The 12,747-nt window shown below is 42.5% G+C and overlaps 1 protein-coding gene across 1 annotated transcript; it reads right to left on the bottom strand.

Annotated features, from left to right (window-relative positions):
- Nucleotides 1-1,913: 1,913 nt before the first annotated feature.
- Nucleotides 1,914-12,246, bottom strand: LOC116704499 (uncharacterized). Its single transcript, XM_032540040.1, is given in 13 exon segments — nt 1,914-2,784; nt 2,948-3,620; nt 4,489-4,535; nt 4,639-4,744; nt 4,883-5,057; nt 5,168-5,244; nt 6,285-6,296; nt 6,299-6,427; nt 6,430-7,255; nt 7,408-7,686; nt 8,373-9,755; nt 11,945-12,011; nt 12,117-12,246. Coding segments are annotated over 11 exon segments (3,777 nt in total). The 5' UTR covers nt 9,714-9,755; nt 11,945-12,011; nt 12,117-12,246; the 3' UTR covers nt 1,914-2,672.
- Nucleotides 12,247-12,747: the final 501 nt, after the last annotated feature.

Below are 12,747 nucleotides of genomic sequence, written 5' to 3'. Positions count from 1 at the left end.
ATTTCTGAATGCTGTTTGATAATGACGTAAACCCCACAGCTCTAGTCAAAACCTGTCTCACTTCCCTCATCTCCTTCATAACTACCATTATTCATTCTTCTCTCTCCTCTGGTATTGTCCCCTCACTTTTCAAAACAGCATCCGTCTCACCGATTCTGAAAAAACCTGGCTCAGACCCAACCAACTATAATAATCTTCGTCCTATCTCAAATCTTCCCTTTATTTCTAAAATTCTTGAAAAAATAGTGTCTGTTCAACTCCATGCTTTTCTTACCCTTAACTGTCTTTATGAACCTTTCCAGTCTGGTTTTCGCCCCTCCCATAGTACTGAAACTGCCCTTATAAAATCACCAATGATCTCCTCACAGCTGCTGATTCCGGACTCATCTCCATCCTCATCCTCCTCGATCTCAGTGCGGCCTTTGATACCATTTCCACTCCATTCTCCTCAATAGACTTTCTTCCCTCGGCATCTCTCACACCCCTCTTGACTGGTTCCGCTCATATCTCTCCGACCGCACTCAGTTTATTCAACTCAAATCTTTCACATCCCACCCTTCCCCTGTTACTACTGGCGTCCTCAAGGTTCAGTTCTTGGCCCCCTCCTTTTCATCACCTACCTACTTCCCCTTGGCAATATCTTCCGCAAATTCAACATTCATTTTCATTGTTACGCAGATGACACCCAGCTCTACTTATCCAGCAAACCCACCTCCTCGCTCCCCCCCTTGTCCCTTACTAACTGCTTACTTGAAATATAAAGACTGGTTCACCTCAAACTTCCTTAAACTAAACAGTGATAAAACCGAACTCCTCCTCGTAGCCACCAAGTCCACCCTATCCAAAATCAATAGTTTCTCTCTACCAATCGACCACAGCTTTGGTCTCCCCTTCCCCTCGGTCAGAGTCGGGGCGTCATCCTCGATTCTCCTCTCCTTTCAGTCCCCACATAAATAATTCTGCCGGTTCGCTACTTCCACCTACCAACATAAACCGCCTCCCCGTCCCTTACACCCTCACACTGGCCTCCATCCTTACCCACACCTCGTCACCCTCCCGCCTTGCTACTGTAACCTCCCCTTTTTGCCTTCCTCAAAATCCCTCCATAAACTTAAACTTCTTCGAACTCAGCAGCTTGTCTCACCAGAACCGACGAGCTGAAGTTAGTCAAGCTTTATATATTTCCATGTAATAAATGTGATAGATTTGTGAAATCCTACTTTGTCAGTTATGTGTTTTGAGTGCGGGAAGTCTTTTTTTTTTTTTCATCAATAGCAGAAAATTTCCCTGCTGTGGGTGTAAACTTGTCGCCAGTACAAATTACCTTTTCTTAAATTTTTTCCTATTTTTTAGTCCCGTGTGCCTAGCCTGTCCTTCTTGTTTGACGACCTTATTTCCTCAAACTTTCTTTAAATATGGTAGTTTGTATTGGTTTCCGGTGGAAATTTATGTACTCCCCATCATGTTTTATTTTTTCTTCAGACTCAGCAGCTCGTGTCATCACCAGAACCCCCTCTTTCATCATAAAACCCCCGGTTCTTCAGCGCTCCTGGCTCCCGGTTCAATTCAGAATACAATTTAAAATCCTTCTCCATACTTCAAAGCCATCCATAACCTTGCCCTCCATAGCTATCAAACTCCTACACATCGCCGTCCCCCTCCCGCTCCTCAGATCTTCCTCCTCTATCCACCTCACTGTCCCCATGCTCGACTCATAAACCGTGGGAGCAGAGCCTTCAGCCGCTCTGCCCCCAGCTCTGGAACTCACTTCCCCCCGACCTCCGCAACTCAACTCTCTCCTCTGTTCAAAACTAACTAAAAACCCCATCTGTTCCAGCTCGCTTATCTGTAAATACACTTTTCCTTTTTTGTTCTGTTTTGTTTTTTTTGTTTTGTTTTGTTTGTTTTTTTGTTTTTATTTTGTTTTTTATTACTACTTACACTTTTATGTTTCCCTGTATCTGTCTCTTATTTCTGTAAAGCGCTTTTAGGGGTTAGAAGGCGCTGTTTATAAATGTATTATTATTATTATTATTATAAACCATGTAATTACATTTCATAAACATAATAGAATACCTCGATTATACAAGGATCTTGATTAAACATAACTAAAACGACTAGCTAAAAAGCCTCTGTTAGATGATTTAATACTTATTCTAAACTACATAAATAGTACTAACTCGAAAACCAGTTCTTTCCATGTATGCATGCAAAATATATTACAAAGTAACACCAACATTTACAAATGGTTAACAGACTTAATGTTTAAATTGGACCTAAAAATGGTTATTGTTGCCAGTTATGCTATAGCTTGTGATGTTACAGCAACTTCCTGTTTACATAGATGTTTCCTTGACTAAAATCTTCACTAGTTAAGACATTCCTTTAGTTTTAATGGTGCAACCTGATTTATTTTGAAATTAGCTAATAGTTAGCCTACTATGCACTTACAAAGGACAAACAAACTTAGTAATGGATTTACGAATAGCTGGTGCAACGCAAAGCTTGATGTATAGCCTAAAGGCCTGTATTTTTTATTTTTTAATAATCCTGTATTTGTATATGCTTTCTGATCAGTTCAGCACTATGTATGTATTATCATGCAGTTAAGACTTTTTGTTATTACAGAAAATAGGGTCCACTCTCTCCTCCACCCACAGAGAGTTTAGTTTTCAGCAGTCCTTCTTAGTCTGAGTTCCTCCTAGCTTCAATGACCTGATGGATTGAGCCAACAGTCCAAGCTGCGATCTGTCAAAATGCAGCCACTGTGATGGTCGCCTGTACCTATGAAAGCAATGATGTAGAGGTATTGGTTATGAGTAAAGAGTCACAGTTCCAGTCTTCCACCAATCTAGATCCCAAATCAACTAAAAAATAGGCTAGTAACAAAATCAAAAAACTAAATGTATGTATATTTCTGGTTGTATTGCTCATGGCTGTTTCTTACCTTCTGGTTTGTGCTCCACTGTGAAACTGAGAATCTGTCTCTGTCCTGGTGGACATATCTGCTGCTCCAAACAGTTTGGCCCAGCGCAGTGCACCCTGACATGGACTCTCAGCCTGGACACAAGTAGATGTAACTGGGGTCTCATTGTCTTTCTCTCCACTCTTCTCTTCTTGCCTACTGTCCATACTTATTTGAGACCAATTATCAACGTAATTCTGGCTACAGTCTTCCCGTTCAATCACACCATCCATAAGGTCAGGCTCTTTTGGCCACCACTCTGGAATAGGTGCTACAAATGGACTCCTGTTCGTCTGCATCCCTCCGCAATCTTGCCTGATGTAATTCTGAGAACTGAGAGACTCTTGGAGATGCAGACCTGTCTGGTGTGAAATCTTAGTCTGCTGACTGTGGCTGCTCAATACCTTTTTGTCAGCTTGCAGTAGTGGCCAGCTGGTCACTAGGAGGGCTGAGCACGGCGGAGGTGGAAAAACACCCTGCTCCTCCGCACAAAGCTGTCGGTTACGTAACAGTCGGGGCTCCAGGAGCAAGTTGAGGTCAAACGGCAACACAGACAGCGGCTGCAGCAGAAGTAGTAGCTCCTGAAACAAGGGCTGACACTGACCTAGTGACATGGACAGGAACCCCCAAGAATGGTAGTATGTTGTCACCACATCTGTGGAGACAGTAACCGGTGTGAATGCACAAAGCTCCATACGCAATAATATTGTGTAACTGAGGCGTTAATATTATAGATCCCACTGCTCTTCAGCAGCATTTAAGTGCCAGTGTTTTTTTGTGCAAGATGGTAGGGGAAGACTCATCCCTGATTGGCTCGCCCTGACATTCTAACTCTAACCCTAACCAATCACACTCCTCTGGCCTAAACCTAACCATCCCAACCAGAGCAGGCAGCGAGTACTAGCCATTCAGGGATGAGTTCCCTAATGTATATTCATTCATGAGTCTTTCCCTACCATCCTGCAACAAATAAAACCACGGCCAGGAGTCCATGTTTGTGCAAGATACCAGAAACACCAATCAGTTTAGGACCTATCCCCTGACTAAAGGGGTTCCCTGACCCTAACGACTCAAGGTCAAAATCTAACCTTAACCAAAGCAGTGGGATCCATAATAATGCATAACTGATTTAAATGCTAACATCAGCATGCTAACATGGTCACAATGACAATGTTAACATGCTAATTCGGAGACTTCATTTTTGACCTTAGAAGCAACAGCCTGACAACAACAAATAGCATATTTAAAGGTCAACTTTTTGAGACCTTTCAACCCCATCACAGCATTCCTCCGAAGATCTTACCTGTTATGGATAACAACGGAGATACGATTTTTTTAAGATGCTGGAGTTTAGCAGGTTAATGTTTATCATGTTCACCAGCTCAGGTATGCTAATTCTGTAGAGAGCATGAATATTGGTATTACATTTCATGATAGTCCTTTCAATTATTGTTGAGATATTATGTGTGGACCTTTTGACATTGTGCTTAGCTGCTAGTACAGAAAATTGAGTGTGTGCTCACCTTTTTGACTCTGAAGGTGACTGAGCCAGAATTCCAAAGCTCTCAAGCTGAAAAAAAAGCAAATAACCAAAAAAAAAGATGAATGCTTATATGTGCAGTCATTTCATCTACCTACTTTAGAATCATTAGTGAAATCAAAGGTAATCTTACTTAAGCAGGCCCATGATGAAGGCTCTCAGTCTCATACAGTGGCTGCTGAGCTGGGGACATTGTGTGATTTTGGAGACCAGGCTTTGGAGGACCCTGGTAGATGGACCTGTTGCAGACAGGGAACACGGAAGTTCATCAAAAAGCCCATAACTGTGTACCACAAACAATGCTGCTCCACCAGTACATCAAGCAAGTGCATTCAAGTACCCTTTCTTTAAATCACGATCACTCTAGTTACATTTACCGATCCTAGTAGAGACCTCCACCACGCTCCAGGAGTGGTTGCGGCGCTGTCCGATGATAAAATCCAGTTTGTGATCCCTAAGTCCGTCCTCTAAAATATTCTGAATTGCTGGACACAAATGTTCCAGGGCCAGACCGGCGATTGTGGGACTGCAAGAGCTGTTACCAAGACGCATCTGTGGCAGAAGAAAAGAAATATGATTCCCTGCTGAGACAAGTCATTTGACTCCAGTCCTACAATGTAAGTAATATCGGTTCAAGCTGCTTAGCTCTGCCAAATTCAAACCTTTTCGTCAGGGTCTCTGCTGCTGCCAAAATGAGCCATGATCAAATCCACCGCTGTGCTCACAGACCTCAGCAAACCTAGGGACATTGGACAAGGAAAGAGGTTGGACGAGCTGAAGTTAAAGTCAAAAGCATTGATATATTTACATGTATAGTAAATGTGATAGATTGTGAATCCAAACTTTTGGCAGTTTGGGGTTTAATTGATTCTGGAAATCTTTTTTTTTCACGAAAGCAAAAAAGTCTGCGGGTTGGGGGGTATAACTTGTCGCCAACCAAAATTTCCCGTTTTTTTTTTGAATTTTCTATTTTTTGGGGCATGTGCCTAGCCTTTTCCTTTTTTGTTTTCGACACTTTTTTCCAAAAATTCTTTAAAAATTGGGAGTTTTTATTGGTTTCGGGGGAAAAATTTTTTTTCCCCCAGTCCTGTTTTATTTTTTTTAAAAAATAAGACAAAAAAATGAACAAAATTGGGTCAAAAGACTTTTACTCCCCCCTAACTGGGGCTGGGATGAAACATGAGAGATAAAGTTCAGGGTTTTATTTCATATTGCAGTAATGCCAAAAGTGAAAGTGAATCAAAGATGTCCATTTTAGCAGTGATCCTCATTTACTTGCTTTCCCTGCCTTTCTTTTTTAATCTCATTTTGGCTAGCCTCTGCAAATGTCACGGTAAATTCTTTATGCATGTTGATCCTGCCTGCAGTGCTGCATCACACTGACTGTCCACCATATTTTTGTTATCCATCCCCAAAAAATTCACATTTTATACCATCCAAATTTTTCACCAAAAGGGCCCCAAAGGAAAAAAAAGCTAGGTGTGTTTAAAATCCTTACTCAACGCTCATTCTCCCTGTCATCTTCTCTGTTGCAGTCACACACACATAGGCTACAGAGTAGAAGCTCACCAATCCCCTGCGGGAGATTTTAAAAAAAGGGCTTTTTTTAGAAAGCCCCTTCAGGGGATTGAAGGCACGCTGCCACAGTGTTTTTATTGCTGCCCCTTTTTCCCGCCCATCATGGATAACAAACCTCAAAAGGAAACCCCATTGCGGTTACTGGGTCACTTTAAAACTATGTTTTTTTTTTTAACTTTTCATTTAAAATTTGGGCCCCACCTCTCCTTTGAAATGGTGTAGCCCTTTGGGCTCATAAGATTTTCGGGGGAGGACAAACTCGGTGGGCGGCCTGTCACTCAGGATCAGAGATTCACTTTTGACCCTGCTTGGTTCCACTTTCCCCCGTCGCCCCCTTTTTTCACCCCGAAAGCCAAGGGAAAAAAGACCCCCTCAAAGAGGAAAAAACAACTTAGGGGAAAGGGACTGTAAAAAATACTGTTAAAAAAGACAGAGTCGATGGGGGTGCAGCTCCCACTGGGGAACTTCTTTTTTTGGTTGTCCGGGTTTGGGGGGGGCAGGACCCCTGCAAGTTTGGGGGATGAGCGGGCCGTGGTTAGGATAAAAATGGGTTTTTAAAGAGAAAAAGTGGATGGGGGGGAGGTGTGGGTCTTATTGGGCTCAGTGTTGGTATGGCTCTGCTCAGGGGTGAGGGTAATAAGGTTCTGGTAGGCGGGACTTTTAACAAGTTTGGACTGATTTGGTGCTGAAAACAGGTTTAAAAAAGTGGTAGAGTATGGGCTTGTTTTTAAACTTGCCTTTTTGGTCCAGTGAAGCTTTTTACTGCGGGGTTGGATCCAGGCCCCCTTTTTTATGTACATGGGCTTTTGGGGGTGCTTGTTTCTGCCCTTTCTGCTCCATGCACATCTGCGGGTGAAACCTTTTGGGCCCGGTTGCTTGGAGCCCGGGGGTCAGAGCTCGAAGGACCCCCCAAGGATAGGGTTTGGGTTTGCCCATTGTGTGAATTTAAGATTAGAAAAGCCCTTGACGGTTTTTGCCCCCTTTAAATTGGGGGGCCCGGTTTTGGAGCTACCCGACTTGCTGCTCTTCTGATTAATGTACTGCTCTAGAAGACAGCCCAAGTGTTGGGTCTGGGGTTGGCCTGTGGGGACCAGAACAAAGGGCTGGATGGGCAGCGAGGTTGGCCTCTGGGCTTTACTGTAGCGCACCCTGCATTTCCATTGAAAATGCTCCTGAGATGAAGGTAGAGAGTAAGAAATGTAGTTGGAACAGATGTTAGATTTACTTAATACTTAACACAAATGGTTTTCATAATTTTCTGATATTGTATCTTTGCATGTTTTGCCCTCTCACTTAAAACAACAGCAGCAACTCGTTGCCTTACCCTTCTCAGTATCCCAAAGCTCCTGTGCAGAATCATAGATGGCTGTGTGGACACAGCGCTTGTGCTTTGGCATTTACTGCTATGTGGGCTACACTGGCTGGGGCACAATGCACAGGTTGTGTCGAAGAAGTCTTGGTTGCTTTGTGTATGTTTCTTGCTGAAGAAGGTTTCTTCAGTGGAGGTGGTAGCAACTTGGTAATCATTGGTCGGAAACTGAGAGCAGTCAAATCCAGCACTGCACTGCGTGTAGGAGAACGTCTTTTCATCAATCTCCTGATGCTGATACAGAAAAGACAGAACCGCTTTAGGTTTACACAACCAAATCACATACTTGATAATTGACAAGATGTTGTTACATATATATGTTACTATATAACAAGAGACTCTTAATAATGGAGTTTATACTGTAACTAATGGCTTCAATCCTTAACTAATACTTATGGATCAGTGATAAGCTGTGTTGTACAGTAAACCATCAATATATACTTTCTAAAAAGACATCAAGTCTGCAGTAGCAACTGTCAAGATTGTTTATTATAATCTATCAAGTCTGTAGAAAAGCTTACTATGTTTCTAATAAATGGATTTTGATGTGGGTGCTGCAGCTGTTTTCCATAGGTTAAGTGTTCAAACATTCCATTAGAGGGGACTACTCCATTAACTTAAGAGATAGCTAAAGAAATAAAATAAGACCACAGTTTCTCAAATGAATGGCTTATAACTGATCTATAAAGCATTAGTGTGTGATTTATTAACCACTAATAAAGTGTCAGAAATTGGTACTGAGACGTTAAAAGCTTGTAAGAAAGGTAATGTTCATACTTCAGAATATAGTACATACTATGTCTTTGTAAACATATTTTATTCAATTGTGTTATTTCCTCTTTCTTCTATTAAATGGTCTCTAATACCTATGTCATCTAATTATGTACTGAGAGAAGAGCTGTTTTTGTTTGCAGCATTACCTTCTTGACTTCTTTGTATCGTCCTTCCTTCATATGATCATTTAAGAGGTGCTCAGAGCGAGGGAGGGGGCTACTTCTGCTCTGACCCTCGGGGCAGCTGGTGATGCTGGACCAGGCTGGACTGGGCGACTGGGAGGAAAGGTCACAAGTTACAAGCTTGTAGTACTTCTGGTTGGTCCCCATGGCCAATGTTGCCTGGCTTTGGAGACAGGCGGCCAGGTCTGATACCTCCAGTGAGGAGAGACCCGGGGGTAGCGGCTCCAGGGAGTAAAGATTGCAGTTCGAGTCAAGGCCCTGAGGAGACCAGCAGGAAGCAGAGGGGGACATGTCAATCTCCTCTTTAGGGGGACACTTAACTGTCATGTCATCATGTTGGAAGTCCTTGGCTGGAGTCTGAGGAACTGGTTGGAGGTTAAGGAACACAGATCCCTCAGATGACTGATAGGGGTGAACTGCGGGACTGCTGAGGTCATTAGGCGTGGCAGGTTTGTTGCTCCTGTTATAGATAGTGCAGAAGTTAACCAAGACGCCATCAGAGCTGTTACAGGAAGAGTCGCTGACATACTCTGTGTGAGTGTTGGAGAACAGCTCTGGGGAACATTTGTGATGGCTGAAGAGGCTACAGGACGTGTTATCTATCAGTCTGTCTGAGTCCTGCTCTTCATAAGCCATCAATGTAATGCCAGATCCGCTCACATGAGAGCACTGCCATTCAGTCTGCAGTGAGTCCGGCAGGTGAGGCTGATTAGAGAGCCACTCTTTGTCACCCTCACTACCCAACACGGCCCCTTCATTGCCCCATTTGCTGTCCATGTCCCCTTGGGCCATTGTATAATGTTTGGCACCATTATTTAGAGGCCAGTTGGAATTTCCATGCAACACAAAAGAGGAGTCCTCATGATATCTGTGCAGATTGTCTCCATCATTATCTTCATCTTCCTCATCCTCATCCAGCCCTGTTTTAGGAAGGAAGGAGTTGTGTAACCGCAGACTGTCTCTAGCTCCAGAGCTGTCCTTCTTCAGATGGGAACTTGTCTCCTCTGGTGATGAGTTGGAGTCGTACCTCCCGCTGCTGTCAATGCCCCCTTCCTCCTCTGCTCGGTCCTCGTTGAGACTACCGTAGCTGTTAGAAACACGTCTTCGTGCAAAGGCATGCTCTTGGTTCAGTGAGTCTTTCTCTGGGAGGGACACAGCTCGGGTCAGACCTACTGAGCACAGCCGGCCGGGCCTCTTGGCCGAGCTGCACAGGGCCTGGACAGGAAGTTGCCAAGTGGAAAGCTGGACCACAGGGAAGTGGCATGCTATCAGGGTGTCCCCTGAAAGACCAGATGCTCCAATCATACTGCTGAAACAGGCTGGACCATGGACACGGTCTCCATGTTCCTATAATGAAATCCAGAAAGAATAACATTAAATATAATCACTTATAAGTAGAGCAGGGTGATTGTTTGGACGATAAAGACATGTTAGAAGGCTGCAAGTAAATGTAATCAGGATAAATTGTTTGTTGTCTGTGTCTGCATATGAACTGTTTATGTTGATTTCCTTCTGCAACTACTTCTTGACGTTTGGACTCAATGACCCACCAAACTGTAATTCTGTCAAAGGCTTAAAGTCGCAGTGCATCTTTAACTCTGAAGTAAAATCATTCCAACAAAATAGAAAGGATAAACATCAGGCTACTGCTGTCAGAGTCTGCTCCCTCACTTCACACCACCCGTCCTCCAGTCAAAGTCCTACTAGTGTTGTCTGCTCCTGGCCCTCAGCACAGCCTACCCAGCTCCATAATTCAGTCAACCATTAACAAACTCCTCCTCTCTCTCCGCCTGGGCCAACCACCGTCTCTCAGTTACTCAGCTGCTCTGTAACTAGGGCAGCTGCACTGCAGAGATGCTCCGCTGGCACTGCTAAGAGTGAATACACTTTCACATCAGTTTAGTTAATTTAACGTGCTCCACCAGCTTCATACACATTGCTCCTGCTTTTAGAGACATTGATCATTTTATCAATAATAATAACAACAACAATAATAATGTTCATCATGCCTTCATGAAACACAAAAATCGCAATAAACAAAAGTAATTACGAAGCACATAAAATATTTAAAACTTGCTGACGGCGTTCAGTCATTACATAATCCTTTTAATTATTAGTAATAATTAAAGTTGCTAGGATACAACCACACACCATTTACAGATATCTGCCTTCAGCAGTGTAACATAGTCCTGGTGCTAGTGTGTCGTGAATTTAAACTAGAATCATGTTCAAAAATTCAAAATTTTAGATGCAACATCCTCTGTTGCCAGACATTGTCTGGGGCTTTATGTCACACATCAAGCAGCCATCAGTTCATAGACGTCACACGGCTGTGCAACTGTCTGGTCATAATGTGGGTAAAAAAACAACATCTGTTGCAGATCCCCAAGAAGAGGTAATCCTCTTTATCATCCCATTGCTACAGTAAACAACATCCTTACCATGACAACAAAATACAATAGTTCTAGTAAACACATCAAATATGCTCATAGGCAGAAATATCGATCCGCTCACTTTAAAAATAAAAGTGGCTGTGGCTTGGTTGTGGGACTTGGTGAACCTTTCTTCAGAGACCCTAATTCAAACAACAAAATGTAAAAAATAAAAATTCTGCACTACAGCACATCCATATATTGCACATATTTTATACGATAATATATTATATATATGATACATTGCAATATTTACATTTAAATGTGGCTAGCCACTAAGCTATTGAAACAAGCAGAATACTTATGGGCACCCATAGTTTGCTCTACAGCAAAGCTCACTTAAGGTACGTAATCATAGGGTAAGCACTGAATCCCCAACTGCTCCAAGTGTTTCTGTGTTTGGATGAAACCATCTGATTACCTCGGTCTAAATAAATCAATATGTTGTCATTTAATTAGAAAGATTAATGTCTCTTGTAATGTCATATGAGGGACACTTTAGTAGTACTCGAGGGGATGGCATTACATTGAATATTTTTGTATCTTGTGCCCGCTTATTTTCATCAGTTCAATACCACAGGAAAGTAGGCACATTATTACTGCTTGGAGCTCTGTCCTCTGGGTACTGGAGCACACTGAGATGGTTGTGATTAACGGAGCTATTTCACTGGAAATGTCTGTCAGGTCAAGTCAGCCATCTCACATGAGGGATGGGACTCTGTGGTTCTGTGGAAGCAAAGAGTCTGAGATCCCCTGTTGTGAATGCGTGTGGGTGAGTGTGTTGAGTTTCATTGTGAAAATTGTGAAAATGAGATATTTAAGGTGGCTAAAGTAGCCTACAACAAGAGATGCACACATGCCAAAAGAACCACCCATGACAAACGTAGCATATCTCTCTCTCTCTCTCCTCTCTCTCTCTCTCTCTTCCACACACTTTCACGCTGGCGCACACATAAAGACTTACATAAAGTAAGACACAAGATTACAACCAATGCAACTTAATAATTGACTTCAAGGCAAAGTAGACAAAGCAAATAACAAGCTCATCCTGCATTTGAGCCATCACCAGCGATCACCCTGACATCCTTTAGTATTTTCACTTACTTGATAACAGTCGTCAGCCAACGGTGATGTCCATCCTCTTCTTCCAGGTGACTTAAATGGGTCTGATCTAAAATCATGCAACAAAACAATTCTTTAAAAAATAACGCGTGTGATCAACGCACCTCTGACGTCAAAGATTAACCATAAAGCTAATATTGTTTAGCTCTATTACCTGATGTCAATCAATGGATTACACCGGGAATTTATTACTACATTTTGTCTTAATGTGAAACCGGTCCGACATTGAGGTCCGGGCAGACACAGCGGTCCCCACGCCGCCGCATTCAGCACAGCCTGGGAGAGATTTTACGTCACGGAGGCTTTAACCAATGAAGAGGGAGAAGAGCCTGCCCCACAAAGTATCCAAGACACCGGGAAGGGAAATAGTTAATTATAAAAGCATGTATTTAAAAAAAAAATAATAATAAGATTCATAAAAATAGACATGAGTAGGCTTATGACAACACAGTGCCTTAAAATGTAATTTTGATGAGTCACAACTTAAGTGTAATACAATATACTAAATTCACATAACGGCCGTTGTATTACTTGACATAATGTATTACTGAGATATTTTAGTAACAATTCCTAATTTTTCATCCTTTCATCATCCACATTTAAAAATAAAATAATCCTAAAAAAGTAACAAATCATTTTTGAAAGAAGTTTTACGGTTGAAATTCCTAAACCAGTGATTGTCATTGTGGGGTCCAGGGACACTTAACCTGGCTCAGCTCGCCCCCCAGTGGCAAAGATGAGGAGTCATTGGAGTCTATTTTCAAGGACGGTTGAACAATATGTGT

This window comes from Etheostoma spectabile, chromosome 16, assembly GCF_008692095.1.
Source record: "Etheostoma spectabile isolate EspeVRDwgs_2016 chromosome 16, UIUC_Espe_1.0, whole genome shotgun sequence".
NCBI classification, from domain to species: Eukaryota; Metazoa; Chordata; class Actinopteri; order Perciformes; family Percidae; genus Etheostoma; species Etheostoma spectabile.
The sequence above is the reverse complement of the archived record's forward strand: the minus strand, read 5'-3'. Positions and strand labels throughout refer to the sequence as shown.